Source organism: Nilaparvata lugens, chromosome 8 (assembly GCF_014356525.2).
Source record: "Nilaparvata lugens isolate BPH chromosome 8, ASM1435652v1, whole genome shotgun sequence".
Taxonomy (NCBI): Eukaryota; Metazoa; Arthropoda; class Insecta; order Hemiptera; family Delphacidae; genus Nilaparvata; species Nilaparvata lugens.
In genome coordinates, this window is record NC_052511.1 from 44,447,842 (window position 1) to 44,468,201 (window position 20,360).

Here is a 20,360-nt window from a genome sequence, read left to right on the forward strand (position 1 = left end):
AAATGAAAATTGAAAAGAATGATTTACATAACCTGAATAAAATTTTGAAGAGGAGATGCGGCCAGGCAGACAGGCAACGACTCCGCAATACCAACAGGAACAGGACATCAGCAAGCGATGAAGTGATTAGGCCATGCGATGACAAGCATGGAAACGTCCATTACAGCAGGCGAATCCCCCAATGGAAAAGTAGGCTGGAGCGAGTAGAATTCCAACGAATAATCCGATCTTCAAATTGTGGAATTTTGGATTGATTTCCAAACAGTAGAGATGATGCACTTGAAAGTTTGAGGTTCACGAGGTGAAGCCAATTGTAGAAAAATGGCAACTGAAGCTTACATGAGGTTGCAATTTTTAGACAAAGTTTATCCAATTTTAACAGAGTAACTGAGTGAAGAACTCGATGAATAATTGAATCACACTGAAGAATAGAACAAACGAATTAATTTGAAGAATAATTCACACTTTAAAAAGGTTCTGTAGATCAAATGAATAGCGATGAAACGCTCACACGAGGTTGCAATTTTAGACAAAGTTTATCCAATTTTAACAGAATAATTGAGTGAAGAACTCAATGAATAATTGAATCACACTGAAGAATGGAACAAACGAATTAATTTGAAGAATAATTCACACTTTAAAAGGGTTTTGTAAGTCCGATGAATTCAGATGAAAGGTTTAGACCGGGCCTGAGATGCATACCCAACGACCTCCATGAATAGATAGACAGGAAAAGCTAAAAACGCTAGCAACAAAAACGAGAAGGCGGAAATGTAGCCACGTACGTGAAACGTCCACAACGTCCACAAACGTTTGGTGAAAAAGTGGCAAATAACTAAAAGGTAAGATGCCAAAAGACAAGATTAAATTCTAAAAAATCGAATAGCACAAATATAAAAATTGCAACGGCAAACAATCCGACGAAAAAATACGAATAAAAGTATAGAAAACCAGCTGATCGAGCAGTGGTAAAGAACCGCGATTGAGACGTCACTGATCAGCGCAGACGCACAAAAGACACAGCGCGCAGACAGACAGACATGATGACGACATGATGTCTACGTAGTAGCGGAACGAATAACAAGTGAAACCGTTCCAATAGATGCTTTGTCATAAAATTTCAATTAGGCTATGATACATGATTTTGAACCGCCTAGACAAGCTGAGAAGAATGAGCTGTAGTACGAGGAGATCTGATCATTCTGTCAAAAGTTATAAGTGTTTTAAGTTTTGATCTTTGACGTATCCTTATGACGTACCCCCCCACTAGGAAATACTGAAATTAAATGCTTCCTACGGGTGATTCTCATAGAAAATAGCCCGCGTGAGATGATTTCAGCCGAAATATGTTTTTTTTTGTTAGGAAGGCCTTGAAAAGGTATTATAATGAAAAATTTGTATTTTGGGTGTAGGACATGATTTTCTATTTTTGGGTATATTCCCCCTCCCCCACTACTAAATTCGAAAATTCCTTAGGAATCCTGTTCATAATGAATTGTTCTTTCACGTGATGTGCTATTTTTTATCTATACTAGAAAAATATCCATGTTGTATAGGGTAGAAGTGGTAGGTTTGCATAATTTTGAAAACCCCTTGAAAAATACCCCTTTTTTTGAAAATTCGTAGCTCCGAAACCAAAAATGGTAGAATCCTGCGTGACGATTCAATTTATTGGACATTTTATTCTTCTTAATTTTGTCGAGAATGATTTTTCTTGAGAAACTCAAGGTTCACGAGATAAAATGTGAAAATTGAAAAAAGTCCGAAATTTTGGGGGTTTTGGGGGGTAAAGCCGCCCTGTGGCGTGTCAGCAAATTTCAGATTCGAATTCAGCGCCCCAAAATACATATAGAACCGTCGAGAAAAATTCTTTCGTGGCTGTTTCCTGAAAAACGACCATTTGATTGGACTAATTAGCAATGCACATTTTACAGAAAACCCCCGTTAAATGTGCCTTATAAAATTGAATGTGCTGATAAATAATCATAGTCATGATTAGTTAATAATAAATAGGTCAATAATAAATTAATAATTAATAACAATTAATAAATTAACTTATAGTCCAAATGGTCTGACTACACTCAATGGTTCAGAAAATACTCTTATTAATTAGTAAATATCTCATTTCAGGCGGATAAGACGACTCAAGCCAATGAGAAAGGAAGTTTTACGTGTGCTCACTGCGGAAAAGTATTATCTAGTCGTACCAGCCTACTGAAGCACATTAATATACATTCTGGTGAGTTATTCACTGCTAAAAAAATCATGAAATAGTTTTACTTATTCCAATACCTTACGTTGAAGACGTAACTGTACTCATTCCAATACCTTATGTTAAAAACAATTTCATATTCACGTTCAACTTATTTTTCAATTCATCTTGTTCTTGAGTAATATTCCATCACCATTGGCCGTTTTCACTCTTACCGATTTCTTCACGGCACGACACGACAGGAGAGAAAGTTCTCCTATTGGCTGATACTCAATACGTCAGTCAACCTAATCAGCCAATTGGGTAGCTCCCAGTCGTGTCATGCTGTGCTCTCGGTAAGTGTCAAAGTATCTTCGAAACACATTCTATCTTGATTCTTGTAACGTGTGAAAATATTCAAGTTTTTTTATTTTATTTGTAATTTTTGCCAATCGTTTTGCCAGGAATTCTTGTAATTTAAAAAAATTAATCTGTTCTATAGGTATAAAACCTTATTGTTGTGAACATTGTGGAAAACTGTTTACAACGAACACAAACCTATCTGCTCATCTCACTCGGCAACACAATCTCAACACAGAATCGGCTAAATCGTGCTGTAAGTTTTTTAATCAATTTAACATTGTAGATATACCTGAAAACCAAAACCCAGAATCAAAAGTTGGCCATGAGATGGAATTTTGATAATATTAATAAAAATATTTTAGGCCTGTATATGATTCTGATCATAGTTTTTAAAAATCAAAGATACATATTATTAATCTCTCCCTGTATGGAACAATGGTTTGAATTCGGCTAATTAATTACTGATGAATACATTAAAATGATGATAATTACTTTATAGTTATTTCCACATTCATATTTCCGAACAATAATTATCAATGTTGTAGATCTCTTCAATGTTGTAGTATTTTACTTTATGTTTTGACAATAATTGACGAAACGGATATTTGTTAAGCTATGAATCTACAGAATACTAGAAAATACAGTATGAATCTATTCATAAATACTAGGTAATACTACAAATTCAATTTTCCAATTGATTGACATTTCATATTTTCATTGGACAAATCACCAATCAAGTGAAAATCTTGCACCAATCAAATGTAAACAAGCAATATATACGAATTAATACGTATCCACAAAAAGAGTTACGTTGATTCTTTGTTAGCACATTTAATCTCAACCTTGAAAGAAGGTTAATTAAAATACTTTAGCTGAAGCAGACAACAATTAAACTTAATAATAATCAATATAATTATTCATATAATAGATAATATTCAATATAATTTATAAGTTACAGTGTATGTTTTATACATTGAATGTTTTATATGTTATATGTTGCAGCCGTTTGTGGTAAACTGTTTGTGCGAATGTCTGCTCTGAAGCTGCATCTGTCAGTGCACCGAGGTTTCAAGCCTTTCAAGTGCTCTATCTGTGATAAGGCCTTTGCTCAGAAGGTCACCCGTGATACTCATTTCCTCACTCATACAAGTCAGTTCACTCTTCACTTCTTTAATGTTGTTTTAATATCAACACTTATAATATTGTATTATATTGCTCTCCAAGAAATTAGGAAGTTTGATATTGAACATGTCTTGCAATACATCGTCTTAACCTCAAACTTTAGAAATGTGATCACTTTTTACAATTTATGTAATGAGAGATAAAAGGACTGTGTTCGTTTAATTTTTATATTAATATGAACACTTGTCATATCTATTACTTTCTAAGGAAATAGGAAGTTTGATCCAACTCTTGAATAAGTCTTGCAATACTAATTTTTTACCCTCACAAGAACCAACCAGAGAAGCCTCCTTCTTAAAAAAACCTTCTCTGATTGATCTTGTGGAATTTAATTATGATTAAAATTTAACAAGCTTTTGTGCCATCGGGCCCTAGTCTTTTTTTTCAGTATCAATATGTTGGCAAGATTTGTGGCTCGAAATCCAAGAAAACTGTAATCATCATCAATAATAATAATAATAATAATAATAATAATAATAATAATAATAATAATAATAATAAAAATAATAATAAGACACATCATGGGTGATCTGAGCATAAGTGACAGATGTAGGTTGTGTGCTGCTGCTGTGGAAAGTATTCAGCATATCACCTCAGGGTGCTCAATATTGGCCCCCAGAGAGTACTTAAGGTGGCACAATAATGTTGCAAGAATAGTATATTTAGAATATTGCAACTGAAGAATGGTATGATAAATGAAACTCCACCATACTATTCATATACACCACCTGCATTTGCTGAGAAAAACCATGTCAAGATCTATTGGGATGCTCAGATGATCACTGATAGGCAGGTCCTACATAACAAGCCTGATATCCTCTTGATGGACATGTTGAGAAAGGAGGCTATCATAATTGATGTTGCGGTGCCAGCTGATGAGAATGCTCAAAAAAACCCTTGGAGAGAAACTTAGGAAATATCAGGAACTCGCATTCGAACTCAAAGATATGTATGGCTTGCACAAGGTAAAAATATTGCCTATTATTATAACTGTGGGTGGGCTGATACCAAAAACAACAGTGGAATGCTGCAAAATGATTGACGTTTCAGACAATCTAGTAGAAAAAATGCAAAAATCTGTTCTTCTAGATACGGCACTTATAGTACTTCAAACACTGCAATGTACCTGGTAGTTAAAATGTAGGCTGATGAGAAAAATCTGAATAATAGAGAAGAATTGAAGGTTGCATGTAAATGCTCCTCTTATTTGTATAATCCGCAAAAGCGTGAATAATAATAATAAAATAGTCAAACAGTGTTATAAAGATGAAAGGAAGGTTGCATTAAAGTGCCCCTTCTCTGAAAATATTTCCGCAAGAGCGTGCTTATAAAAGGAATAAAAATAATAATAATAATAATGAGAAGCCTGATAATGCAAATAGGTTGTGAATGATTGCAAAAATAATACATCATCAGGCAATGGCGAAAAGATATGAGTTGATAGCGATTGAGGTGCCCTATTACAAGTGTAAGCCAGAAATGGTCTTGAATGGTGAAAAGGGAAGACTTCTTTGGGATTGTTGTATGACAACTGACAGAGCAGTGGAGGCTAACAGGCCAGACATCGTCTTGTTTGACAGAAAGAATAAAGAGGCTTACATAATTGATGTGGCAGTGCCCCTTGATGAGAATCTTGTGAGTACCATTGCCGAAAAGAAAAGAAAATACCAGCCTCTGTCAGTTGAACTGAAAGATATGTATAAATTAAGGAAGGTGGTGATAATCCCTATAGTAGTATCTGCCAATGGACTGGTCACAAAAGAATGGAGACAAGCAATGGAACAACTGCAGTTGGAGAACTGGTATATGAGAATTATGCAGAAAGCAGCAGTTCTTGGTACAACTAATATTGTACGTAAGTTTCTAAGCCTCTGATCTGGAGAAGAGTGAATGAGTCTCTGCTTTGAATTGCAACTATTTTAGTCTTGAGATCAGAATTGATCTCCGGCTACTTAGTTATTAAGACAAAAAATATTTTTCAATAATTATAATAATAATAATAATAATAATAATAATAATTATCAATCCAAAATCCAAATTAAATCTTAAATAATTATTAACTATTCATTAATTAGCATCTGAATAAATGAAATTTCTCATTAATTCCCATCTGAAAACTGTAATTATTTGAAACACCAACATTTTAATTATCAGTAGCTTTTTCAAATTTTGAATTTATGCATTTCGACGCCCAATTTAGAATCCTGTTTTGTGATTTGATTGCAGGAAACTACTCGTACCCGTGCAAAGTGTGCCCGAAACGGTTTCCGACGAAATACAAGTTGTCGTTCCACATGAAGACGCACGGCCAGCCGCAGTTGGCTTGCGCGGTTTGCGACAAGAGGTTCGCGACGCGGCAATACCTGAAGGCGCACTACCAGTCGCACAACTTGCAGCGTAGTGACGCGGCGCCGCCGCCCTGTCGTCTCGACACTTCCACGCCGCAAGTATGTTACAAACTTGACGTGTTTTCCAATTTTCATAGCATTATCATCAATAGCTGTTGTGTTTCCCAATCAACGCACGATCCCTCGTTCAATATGATAACCGAGCGCTCCTCACATTCATGAATGGAGAGGTTGGCCGCTCAATCTCGGAGGAATATAATGATAGAGCAAAATAATACTAGATTATCCTAGGGCATTGTTATGTAAGAGCCATAATCGTTTCTCGAGACACTTATTATCGTTGTATGTTGAGTTGGATCTATAAAATTTCTCACTGATGAGGCGTAAGGCTCCTCTATACGTGGAGATTGGCCTTCAGTATGATACTTCAGCCGTGCTGATAGTCATTCTCTTACGTCCGATGTTGACCGGACTATGAGTTCAATTGACGGATTAGACTGGAGGCCGACTGACGTCTTAGGCTGGCCACTAACGGTTGGACGTGCATGCACATACTGGTACACTAAATCAGTGAGAGAAACATAAAATAAACAACCAATAACAGTAAATAACTGTGAATAACAGTAGATAAACCAATAACCAATAACAGTGTGGACGAACTATGAGACCAACAGGTCCACTATGAAAAATTACAATTTATAATTATAGAAAAATAATTTAACCTTAAATAGAACAGCGAAGAGAAAATAAACATATGTGTGACTCTGTCCCTGGAAGTAGCCTGGCTTATTGCAGTACGGCTGGGTGAAGGCTCCAGACCATGGGACGTTCATGGTTTGACCAAATCACCCGAATTCTTCGTCTCTGGGAGTAGCTAGGCACAGTGGAGGATCTCCGGTGGAGTTTCGGGGTTAGCCAGTGAGAGGCCAGACTATAGGAATCAGGGTACCACCCCATCTCTGGAAGTAGCAGACTTGCAAAATTCCCATAGACCAGACTATGGGACCCAGACTGTGGGATTTGGGTAGCATCTTCGTCTCTGGAAGTAGCATCATAGCATGTCGAAATAAAAATCTGGTGTGGTACACTCACACAACTTTCCTTGCTCATTGAACTGTAAGCCTCATTCTTAAACGACAATAATTTAGAGGAATAACATAATGACGATTGGCGGCAACATATTTGAAACTACGATCAGACTACTGTATATGTGTATATAATATAATTGTTTTCAGAGTACTTTTTCCTTTGTGTAAATAATTGTGAAATTCGATGATTTTTTTTAAAGTCGTAAAAACAGTGTTGCTCTACAGATGAAATATCTCGACTATGTGTTCTTTTTATAAACTGCTCTATCTACCTACCTCATGCACGAGAAGGAGTTTACAAAGTCCATTTCTCAAGGATGGGGTGGACCCCATCAGTTTCCAAAGAAAAAGACTCATGCCAGTTGATAGAGCTGATAAATAACTATACAGGGTATGAATTTGAAATAAATCAGTCAAGTCATTTTTGAGAAAATCGTGAAAAACATGGTTTTTTAGTAATTATCCGCCATTTTTCTCAAGAATATTACGGAGCTCCTGCAATTTTCCCAGGAATGAGACTCATGTCAGTTGATAGGACTTATAAATAGCTATCCATGGTATAAATTTGAAGAAAATCGTTGGAGCCGTTTTCGAGAAAACCGTGAAAAACATGGATTTTTAGTAATTATCCGCCATTTTTTTTCGCCATCTTGAATTGAATTTTATTGAATTTCTTATTGTCGGGTCCTCATGGTATAAGGACCCTAAGTTAGAAATTTCAAGACAATCGGTTAATTAGGAATGGAGTTATCGTGTTCACAGACATACACACATACACACACACAGACCAATACCCAAAAATCATGTTTCTGGACTCAGGGGACCTTGAAACGTATAGAAAACTTGAAATTGGGGTACCTCAATTTTTTGGATAGCAATACTTTCCTTACCTATGGTAGTAGGGCAAGGAAAGTAAAAACCCTCTCACTGGTGCTTCTTTCCGAAACGTTCGCGTCCCCCTTTGGGGTGCCTGTGTGGTGTACGTGCAAGCGCCCACCCTGGAGACCTATACAATTGGGAGCCACGAGTATTTTTCCTGGCCTGTTAGACGAGTCAGATGATACGTCCGGGCCCCGAATCGCCGGAACTGCACAGTGGTGGTTCCATTGCAATGCAGGCTAAACTCCTCTGTGATACTCGCCTACCGACTTGGCAGTGCCGATGGGTAGTTGGTCGCGTGTCACACCTCACGGGATATGCGAAAGCAGGTGTCCACTTGGAGGTGTGAAGTTTACATTTGGTGTCGCGGCCAGAACCATGTAATGACAAAACAATGTAAGTTGACTGTGTACGTGCATGCTCGTTCAACCGTTAGTGGCCAGCCTCAGACGGATGGAGGCCGGATCAGACTGGTTCTCAAGAACGCCATCAAGGCCGAAAATATGAAAGTTGTTATTATGGGCTATTTCGTGTTGGTCTCATAGTTCGGTCCACACGTGAGTGATCGGTCTTCAGTTTAACGGACGGATCAGAGTAAAGACCAATCTGTACGTGTGGAGAACCCTCGAGATTGAAACATATTCATCATCCGCTCCACCATTCTATCGTCCTTACATAATTCAATTTTTATAGTATTTACGTAATTTGCAGGTGATAGAAGCGCCGCCGATATCCTGTCCGCAGTGCGACCTGACGTTTAGATCGCAGCGGGCCCTCACGCGCCACACCCGCGCCAAGCACGAGCATCTCATCCAATGGTACTACTGCAAGCAGCCCGACTGTCCCCGCCCCACCAAGGCCTTCCCCACCAAGTACCAGCTCACCAAGCACAACGACAGGCATCACAGCCAACACACCAAGTTAGTTCACCGCCCTTAATCTATCCCTTGATACAGTATTGCTATTTCTATGCTGGATGATGCCAACATAAGTTTTTGCTTATGCGTAATTGGAAGAGATGATCAAAATATCCATGCTCCGGGCAGGATTCAAACCTACAACCTGGTGCAGCGGAGCAGGCTGAAGTTGCGAGCCTCAGACCACTCGGCCACGCCAGCTGGCAAATCACTACCATTGTTGTTATATTTTCAAATCAATGCCATGGCTCCATCACCGAGGAACAAAAATAAAAAATGTAGAATTTGAGTGTAGGAATAAAAAAATTAAATTGTGAGATTCAATAGTGAGAATTTCCAAATCTATATCCTTTATCTTCCATATTTTTCCCCTTGAATAAGGACCTTATAACAGATCTATCTTCATTTGATAGATCTTTCACCTATCAATATTTTTGTGAACTCAATTTTAATAATAATATTGTACTACTCATCATTGCAATATGTTTATAATAATACTAATAATAATAATTGCCCTCCACATCACCCTTAAAAGCCTGTTCCACCACATGGCGTCAAGTTTCTGCTCGAGTATGCTAGGCTATTTTTTACTTTCCTTGCCCTATTACCATAGGTAAGGAAATTATTGCTTTCCAAAGAAATTTAAGGTACCCTAACTCCATGTTTTCTATACGTTTCAAGGTCCCCTAAGTCCAAAAACATGATTTTTGGGAGTGTGTGTGTGTGTGTGTGTGTGTGTGTGTGTGTGTGTGTGTGTGTGTGTGTGTGTGTGTGTGTGTAACGATTTTTTCAAAAATGACTAGACCGATTTATTTCAAATTCATACCCTGTATAGTTATATATCAGCTCTATTAACTGGCATGAGTCTCCTCCCTGAGAAACTAACAGGGGGTCCACCCCATCCTTGAGAAATTTACTTTGTAACCTCCTTCTCGTGCGTGAGGTAGGTAGGTAGAGCAGTTATTCAAAAGAATATTTTATTTGTAGAACAGCTGTTTCGACAACTTTTAAAAATCCTCAACTTCCATAATTCAAACAAAGGAAAATGTACTCTGAACACAATAAAATACTATAATCATAGTTTTTATTTATTTAGCCGCCAATCGGCATAATGTTATTCCCCTAAATTATCCTCGTTTAAGAATGAGGCTTATAGATTAATGAGCAAGGAAAGTTGTGTGAGTGCGCCACACCAGATTTTTTGTGCAATAGGACGGATCAAGCCTTTGATATTGTAACTGTCAATGGTAATCAGTTATTATTACATATTTATGGTTTTCAGCAGTATCAAACATTTGCCTATCTGGCTTCCTGCAGAAATTTTATTATTTTTTTGGATAAATTAGAAGCTTCAAAGAAATTAATTTTACTTGCCTATAATGATAATAATGAAGTATAATACTGTTATTCTATCACGATTTTCATCCAGTTTGTGAATGATTTAAGATTTATTAGAATCACTGATTCATGAGTGATCTTTGTTAAGACTCAGCATGGAAAATAAATCAATCTGTCTTTCTTATTCATTTACATCTCATTTTTTGACCCTACGAGTATATATATATTTTTTATTTCTTTCATAACTTTGTTAGAACTTGGAAATGACGTTGTCAAGTGGATAAGTCGCTGGCTTTATAGCTCAAAGGCGCTGGGTTCTATCCCTGGCCGGTCAAAATATTTTTCAATACGTGTTGTCAATATTCGTCGGTCCCGGCTGTATGAAATTGATCACCTCAAATTGAGAAACCTGAAAACTCTCACACCAGACTAAACATTACTTTTTAACTGTTTTTTCAGAATTTGAATGCTTGTTAACCTTTAAAAATGCTTTATCATGTTTTAGAAAATTCGTGTGCAAGACTTGCGGCAAGAGTTTCGTGGAAAAGAATTCGTTGATGAGACATCAACGACAGAATCATATGGTGGGGTTATCTCTGCAAGAATTGAAACCATATTCCTGTCACGTCTGCTCCAAACGTTTCTTCACCAAATCCAAAATGACTGTGCACATGAGCACACATGCAGAGGTATTGATTATTTATTATTGTAATTCATAATCTGTATAAAAAATCAGTAGTAAATTCATTGATTATTAATGAAATAATTATCAGTTGCGATAAGATGAATTGTGAGTGAAAGAGACGATAGTTTGTGCTCCGGAAGGTTTACAGTTTCTAGTGGTGACTTCGCTGAGTTTCTTCCTGAATTTTGGCAAGCTGTTGGATTTTATGGTTCTGTATAATTCATCCTTACTCTGAACTCAATAGGTATTTTTAATAGTTTACTATTTCAATTTTTCGTTGCTGAAATGACTACACCAAAGAAAACAGGTTCGGTTGACACAAGTAAGCAGGCTGTTGTTAAAGATAAGGTCGTGGACAGGAAGCTCAGATCGAACTCTTATTCTTCTGCTTCTACTCCTCTTTCTCATTGTAATATCTCGGAAACGGCCGATATCAGCCCGGTGATATTGAAGTCTATCGATCTATCTCTAGTATCGTATTTTGAAAGTGACAAATTGTTGGAAAGGGTATCTGCTCTTGTAAAACTATGATCGATGAAATTACTGGTGGGTTATCGGCCTCACTCCAAGCTGCTAATAAAACTATTAATGATTTGAAGGAGGAAGTGGTGACTTTGAAAAAGCGCATCGAGGAAAGTGATTCGATTCTTCACGAAAGATTGGATAACTATGAACAGTACAACCGCCGTAATAATTTGAAAATATTGGGCGTTCCTGAGACTGAGGGGGAGTCCCCCGTCAACGTTGTTATTGACATTATTAAGGAGAAATTGAAGCTCAATATCAATGAATCTCATATTGAGCGTTCACATCGACTTGGGAGAAAGCCTTAAGCTGCGTACACATATTCGCGCTTCCAACCAGCACCGAGCACGCTCCTCCCTCTTACCGCCCTCGTACCGCCCTCGTACCACCATCGAACCACAGTCGCACCGCCCACGCACCCATCATGAACGTTATGGAAGATGTTAGATCTTCTCGCGTTCCCCGGTCGAACTACTGTTGCTCCCCGGTCGATCATCAATCGCTCTGCTGGAGTGACGTTCGGTTGCGGAGCAGAGCGAAAGTCTGTACGCACCTTTATATGCCTGTATCTGGTGACACCAATCTCACGACTCGTCCGCGACCGATCATCGTCCGCTTCTCTGGCTATCGCCATTGGAAAGATATATTTGCAAATAAAAAATTACTATGTGGTACCTCAATCGTTGTTAGGGAGGATCTCACTAAAGAAAGAATGAAATATCGGCAGGCTATTCAAATGTTCGGTCGAAATAAAGTCTGGACTTTGGACGGTGTTATCCATTACATTGACGGGGACGGAGCTAGAAGATCCACCTTTCGATGTTTCGTTGAGGATGTTCATTGAATAAACAGTGAGGACTCAGAGACTGGACTATTAATAATTAGATGATGCTTTCTTTTTCAATGCCATTTCTTTGATATCTTTATTCTTATTAATATTATATTCTTATAATTTCTTTGCTTTATTTTGTTTTCTCATTTCTGTAAGAAGTTTGTTCTTCCTTATAGAATTGAATTTAAATTTCTCTATACAAGTATTTTATTTTCCTGAATTCTTTGACTCTTCACTTAATCTCAACTTGATATGTGAACGATAAGATGCTGTGTTCTTTGTCAATAATGTTTTCTCAATATCAATATCTTCATTTATTGTATCTTATTTTTTCCTAACCGTAGGAACGGTACCTGCTTATTTTGTTTTTCTCATTTTTCTAGGAATCTCTTCTTTAAAGTATTGTAATCCAATTTTACTCTCTTTCAATCTTTCATGTGTTCAAGATTCTATACAACTCATAAGTTTCACTTACACTTGACTCGTCTCATTTGTAACACAACAAAAAGATGTTGCCTTCCTTTTCCATTTTCAGCGTATTCACCCATTTCTCATTAATCTTTTTTTCATAGAGCGCAAACTCTTTTTATGTCAAATACTAAATCATGATTCCCGATTTTGAATGTAAATATATTTCATCAGTGGATGAGTATAATGAATACATTTGTAGTAAAGATGGAGTTCTTGATGGAGGTCCAGTTCTTGCTCACATATTCAACTTGAGTCTCTCTGAGGGCACTTTTCCAAGTACACTAAAGATGGCTAAGGTTATACAAATTCCAAAGAAGGGAAACTCTAAGGATGTTCAGAATTATAGATCCATATCACAGTTATCCATTGTTGCAATTCTGTTCGAAAAGTTAATAAAGGTTCGAATGATGTGCTTTTTGAATTCATTTAATTTTTTCTCAAAGAGCCAGTTTGGTTTCAGAGAGGGCTTGGGCACTGAGCTGGCTCTGAGAAAATCCATTTCAGAGATTTCAAACAACATCAACAGAAAGGATATGAAAAGAGTTGCTGGAATGTTCTTGGACATCCGGAAGGCATTCGATACTGTGAATTATGAGATTCTGCTGCGAAAACTGAAGCTGGCTGGCGTGCGTGGCTTGCCCTTGGCGTGGTTCCATTCGTTTCTACATGGACGTTCTCAAGCTGTGAAGGTGGACTCCAAAATGAGCTCCTTTCCGAAAATAACCTGTGGAGTTCCCCAGGGATCAGTTTTGGGGCCGATTTTGTTCTTGATTCACATCAATGACCTCTACTCAGGCCCCTTCAAGGGGAAATTCACAGTATTTGCAGATGACACAGCCCTATCCTATGGAGCTGGATCAGATGTTGAGCTATATGGAGACATGTCCCATGATTTAAAACTATTGTCTCTATGGTTCAGTTTCAACAAATTAAGCCTCAATATCGAGAAGACTTAATATCTGAACTTTGGAATATCTTGTTCTTACAGACTTCTCAGCCCCCTGAAATTCCACAGTGTTGGATGTGCTGATGATTATTGTGGATGTGGGGTAATAAAGCAATCTCAGGTAGTCAAATATCTTGGCCTATCGGATGATGATAATATGATGTGGAAGAGTCATATTGATTCTATGAAGAAATATTCTCGATGCCTACTACACAGATTGCATTATTTGAAAAGATTGTGTCCAAGGTTCGTTTTAAGGAATATCTATTTTGCATTGTCTCAATCTCGTCTCTCTTATGGACTGGGTGTGCTGGGGCGGCACACATATGACTCACCTGAAATCACTCATCACCCTTCAGAAGTCTATGATCTGCCTCATTGATGGGGGATGTAAACGTGGGGCCTTCTTCAATGCTTGTCAATAATTGGATGTCATGCCTCTAAGATACTTGTATGTCTTCAAAGTAATCACTCAGTTCTTGAGTGGTTCAGTATAATTTTGATGATGGCGCGTTCATCCAAGCTGAAAGACATTACAGTACAAGAGTAATGGAGAGGCTATGCACTCCAAGGCCGTTTTTGACATTTTTCCAAAAATCTTTCCTATTTTTGCAAGGCAGATTTTACAGCAGGTTGCCTCGAGACATCATTGATTCAGCATTCCTGAGGCATCGCTTCAAAATCAATCTTAGGAGGTTTTTGCTTACTCATTGTATTGATGAGATTGAGGGTTGGTATCGGGTGGTTGATTGATTGTTGTCTGGATAATGATGAGTAACTACTTTAATGTATCATTCATTGCTGTTTTTTCTTTTCCTTGACAAACAGAAATTCTCAGTTTTTATTATTCTTTATTCTTTTTCTTGATAATAATTTCATTTCCATTTTTTTTGTTATTGGGATTTTAACACTGCATGGGCACTCTTTATAACACTGCATAAAGACTTATCTTAACTCCTGAGCGCGGACGAAAATTTTATATTTTTTGCGCTCAGTAAAATTTGTCAAATCATTTTTTAAATTATAAGTATTATTGTATACATTTATATATATTTTCTTATTTATACATTCTTGATAAACTAAGCTCATGTTATATGATTAATTCTATTTCATTTTTTGTTTATTAAGGATTTTTCTGATTATATTTTATTTTCTGTGATGTATACTATTTTCTTTGAAATTGTAATTGTTTTGATTGACAAAATAAATTTGAATTTGAAATAAACGAAATTTATTGTCAAAGTACTGTAGAATATTATGAATTATTCATATAAATGAAATTAAACACGTTGTACTACTCATATTAAATTGCTCTTTTCTAATCAGTACTTTTGAAAGTAATTTTCACAAAATAGTAATCAGCTTGTTACTATTTTCAATGTGTTCTATATATATGTCAAAATAATTTAACCTTCATGCTTTTAAAATAAAGGATCTCATCATGATTCGGAGCCTAGGTTTTCATAGATTGATAAAATCTAATTATTTTATTTCATTTTTTAATCTCTTTTGAGCTTATTTCAAACGTTTTTGTTCCACAGAATCCTCAGTTCAGATGTGAACTATGTACTAAATCGTTCTACCGGAAAGACTCGCTGAAAAAGCACTTCAAAGAAAGACATTCCACAGCTACCACATCTTCAGAACCCAGCCAGGCTCAATTCTCGTGCTCTCAATGCGGAAAGAATTTCAAAAGTCAATCAGCTTTAGTCTTTCATCTGCAGACTCACAATGGAGATTTCAAGTAATTGAATAAACTATTTTTTCTTGTTGTTTCAAGTTGAACTATCAAAAGGTTCAACGATTATTCTATTCTACTGCCATTAATATACTATTTTTCCTCATATATTACATGAAATTTTTTTCAATCGTACCCTTTTTTTAATTCTATTTTTATAGAATATAAAATAATAGGATACATGTTTATTTCATAAAGATTCTTTTAAAAAACTATAGTCACACTTTAACCAATTAAATGATAATAGAAAGTAGCGTACAAAATTATAATATTTTTGTTTTAGCAATACTTTAATGAATGCCTTTATAAAAAGTAAATCACAAAAAATATAGTTACTTCATAGCACGTTTGTTAACTATCCTAAAATAATAAAACAAAACTTTCAATAATAAGTAAAATTACAATGAATAAAGTTACTATGCATTACAATGAAAACATTATTATATCATATTAATATAATACAATCATATAGGCTAGTAATAAAAATAATATTTATAATCATTTCATTTTATTTCTCTCCGTGAAGTTAGTTTTGCTATTATATCTGTTAATGTATCATAAATTAAAAGAGTTGAATAAGGTGCTAAAGATATTTTCACAACCACTTATTTATTGAAATAACGTAAGACTAGTTCCGGTTTATTATTTATCTTATTTAAATGAATAATTGGTTATTATAATATCTGTTTGTATCCAATATCGAATGTGAAAATCAACGACAATATCACCTTCACAACTATACAGAAAGTAATTGATGTTGCAGGTTCCAGTGCGAGAACTGCAACAAATGTTTCGTGCGCAAGTGTCACTTTGAGTCGCACATGCGCTCGCACTCGGAGAGCCGACCCTACAAGTGTTCGACGTGCGGCCGCGGCTTCAAGGAGAAGAAGCACTGGAAGGTGCACCTGAGGCGGGTGCACACCAACGAGATCACCATGCAGTCGCTGCTCGACTCCATCACAAGTGAGGCGGCCCTCTGCACCGACAACACCGACATGATGCACCACCCTGTGCTGCAGGCCAACGACTGTCTCGCCATCTCTCAGTCCTACATCATCAACGCTGGCATCGAGTTGCAACATATGTAGCCAAAATATCAGAGAAGTAGAATAATGAGGAACTAGTTTCTGTTGTTGAACCATTTTCAATCTGTCATGTTGCCTGCATTGCACTTGTCGCAGACTAACGATTTTTTCAACTTCATTGCTATTTCGTAGTCGTACATGATCAACGGTGGTATCGAGTTGCACATTTCAAAGGAAAATGAGTAGCCAACATATCAGAGAAGGAAAATAATTACTGTGGATCTTGGTTATAAGGTCATTTAAGGGACCACACATTTTATGAAGCTATATCAGAGTAACACTGTAAAAGAGGTTTCAAAATCTTAATTCAAAACCGAGAAAAATTGAAAACATAATGGAAAGAAACATTGAAGAGTAAAATAATATCCGATTTAAAGCCCCAGATACATTATCAGAATCTCTTGAAACATCCAGTTATTTTTTGTTCTATGTACTTTGAGAATTTTTTGCTTGGCCATTTGATTGTGCATGATAAAACACCACTTTATTCAATAAACTGCTAATCTACAGTACATGGTTCGGCATAGCGCCGTAGTTAAACTACTACATCTACACACAGACATAACAAAAACATCCAAAACTACAATATAATAGTTCAAAATATGTGTATTTATTCAAAACAAACCAAACAACGAATAGAACAGCAACTGCAACTAAAAAATGTCTCAAAGATTCAAAGTTCTTTACTATAACTGATAGGAGAGGATCTGAAAATGAGAGGAGATACTGAATATGTCCGAAAAGTGGATTAAGTCATCAGTGGATTGCAACAGAAAGATTTCTGATCAATTTTATAGGAAAAAAAGAAAATTTGGTTCACTCCAAGTCATAATAAACAATTGTCAAGATCGACTTCTTGCACAAAGTTGGAAATAAAATAGAAAGGTGTCAGGTAAACAGATGCGACTGTTTTATTTTGAAATCGAGAAATAGTTAGTCTTGTAGTTATGGAATGCTGATAAGAGTGCTTCACTTTGCTACTAAACACCTTGATTCATGACAGCTTTTACAATGAGCGACAATAACAAATCGGTCACCAAAGATGCAGATTTGTTTCACACCATTGAGTTGAAGGATTTTTTCAATTTTTTTTAATTGAAAGGTCGCCCATTATCCCTATCAAGCAAAGATTGCAAGCTAATATTCTTTTGGAAGTCCATAGCAATTGACAAAACTGATTGGTTCTTCTGAGCAAGCCTTCTTAATTCACGTTTACGATCATAAAATGCCTTTATTGATGTGTAAATTCATTTCCAGTTTCAATCTTCTTGATTCAATCCACTTTCATTTCGGTTTTTAATACAGAAACAGAAGCTTTGAATGCATCACAAGCAGAGCATGAGTCCACTCAAGGATAATTAATAGAAATATTGAAGTTCGAGTTGAAATTACTTCTATATAATTCATGAGACACTTTCATTTCTTTATATTCATCGTAGGATTTGAATATATAAACAATTTTTGAAACATTCACATTTTTCTGAAAGTGATTTTGTTTTATTATAGTGATTTGGTCTGGCAATAGCTTTGAATGATTTTATGTTCTGGATAAAAGCATTTTTTGTTTCAAATTCTAATATCATGTTGGTGCTTGGTGATTTCCTCTCTGGCTTTTTGGACACTATTTATTTTATTTACTACACAATTTTCACATGAAATCACTTGATATATGCTCTAGTGATGTATGAAACGTCAACTTAATATTATTATTATTATTTATTTATTTATTCCTTGAAAAAGCATTACAATAATTCACAATTTAGAAATATAACAACAAAATGAATCAATAGGAAATACAAATAAACATAAGGAACTACTCCCCCAAAAGAGCAAGCTCGAGCTTGGGGAAGGAGCAGCCGTACTTTGACTACTTACTTATTATTAATTAACATTACAGTATATACATTAACAACTAAAATCAAATCCTTTCAATAAACAAGATAAATCAGTGATGCTATAATAGATCAATATATTTACATACAATATGTGTTAGATGCAACAAAATTTGTAAATTATAATAAATTATAATAATGACCTGATATTGCCTAGCCTAGTGTATAACATGATATAAGATGTGGTACAAAATGAAATCTATTCAATTGGAATAATTACTATACTAATGTAATCCAGAAATTCTCGGCACTATCCCAGCCATGAGAGCTAACCAGATACTTTTTCAAATGTAGTCCAAAGTTTTTTTGGGCGAGTAAACCTCTCAAATTACTTGGAAGAATATTAAAAAATAATGGAGATAAATATATGAAGCTACGCTGACCAGCAGTAGTCAATAATCTAGGAACAGTAACCAGACCTGACTCCTCCCGTCTTGTAATAGCACAATCCGTTCTATTAATGAAATGAAAAAGTGATAGCTTCTTATAATATAATATGATGTGTTTCAGGTATATCTGTCTAATCAGTAGAACTGAAAATTCCAAAAAAGCCAATCTTGTTGAATACATTCTATTCTTTTTCAGAATAATTTTTAATATTAAATTTTGTATTGTTTTTACTGGTTTTAGAACATTTGTATATGCACCACCCCAACCCACAATACCATATTGGAGCAATGACTGTGCCAGTGCATAATACACCATCTTCATGACTTTCATAGGCAAAACAGAACGTAATTTCACAAATAAATAAATAAGTTTTCTAGATCGTGTAGTAAGCTGCGACAAATGTACATCCCACTTTAAATGCTGATCAACCATTACTCCAAGATATCTGATACTGCTAACCTTCTCTATTTTATTACAATTAACTGAACACCCTAAATCTACATGACTAAGACAATTTGGAGAATGCAAAACAAGTGACATATTAACTGGCTGATTCTGTATATTCAAGGAAAAAGAGATGTATTTTGTTTTGGACAAATTCAGAGTCAGTTTTCTTCTATCAAGCCATTTTTTTACTTCTCCCAGTCCCCTAGCAGCTGAGTCATATGTGCTAGCCCAGTTTTCTTCATGAAAAATTAAAACTGCATCGTCTGCAAATGACAATATTTTCCCATTGATTAATTAAGGTTACAAAAGTCATTAATATAGATCAGGAAGAGGCAAGGTCCAATCACTGTTCCCTGCGGGATTCCCATTTTAACAGATTTATATTCACTAACAGTGTTATTGACTCTAACACATTGTTGCCTATTCTTTAAATAACTGCAAAACCATCCCAGTGCCACATCCTCAAGACCAAGGCTACGGAGACAATCAAGTAGACGATCATGGCAAACTGTATCAAAGGCTTTTGCAAGATCAAGAAAAATAGCTATTTGTCTCCTACCTACATCCAAGTTTAAGATTGTTTCTTGAACAAAAGCAGCAATTGCTTCCTGTGTTCCCATCCCCTCTCTAAAACCAAATTGATTTTTTGACAGAATATTATTCACTTCCAAAAATTTATGTAGCTGTCTCTTTACACATTTTTCAATTATTTTAGCCAAATTCGAAAGTAAACTTATAGGTCTATAGTTGGTAATTTTCCTTTTGTCTTGTGATTTGAATATTGGTTTTACTACAGTTGTTTTAAAAGAATCTGGAAAAATACCTTGTTCAAAACTTACATTAATAATGTGTTTGAGTGGAGAGGCAACAATACTTTTAACAGATTTTAAAACAGATACAGTAATGCCATCATGACCAGGCCCAGATGCACCTCTAAGACTCTCGATCGCCTCCACAACCTCAGTCTCTGATACATATTGAAAAGTAAAATAATCTTGCGGATTGTGGGGATTGTCTGGTTGCAAATCATCACCAGGCTCACT

General features: G+C 35.9%; 1 protein-coding gene across 2 annotated transcripts in view; it reads left to right on the plus strand.

Moving 5' to 3' along the window:
* LOC111047399 (zinc finger protein 568) overlaps positions 1–17,489 on the plus strand; it is a 31,841-nt gene extending 14,352 nt beyond the window's left edge. For both annotated transcript variants that reach the window (XM_022333146.2, XM_022333147.2), the window contains exons 4-11: positions 2,131–2,239; positions 2,694–2,807; positions 3,557–3,703; positions 5,963–6,183; positions 8,763–8,971; positions 10,812–10,995; positions 15,307–15,509; positions 16,267–17,489. In XM_022333146.2, the coding sequence (XP_022188838.2) occupies positions 2,131–2,239; positions 2,694–2,807; positions 3,557–3,703; positions 5,963–6,183; positions 8,763–8,971; positions 10,812–10,995; positions 15,307–15,509; positions 16,267–16,591 (1,512 nt within the window). In that variant the 3' untranslated portion in view covers positions 16,592–17,489. The remainder of the gene's footprint in view (positions 1–2,130; positions 2,240–2,693; positions 2,808–3,556; positions 3,704–5,962; positions 6,184–8,762; positions 8,972–10,811; positions 10,996–15,306; positions 15,510–16,266) is intronic.
* Positions 17,490–20,360: the final 2,871 nt, after the last annotated feature.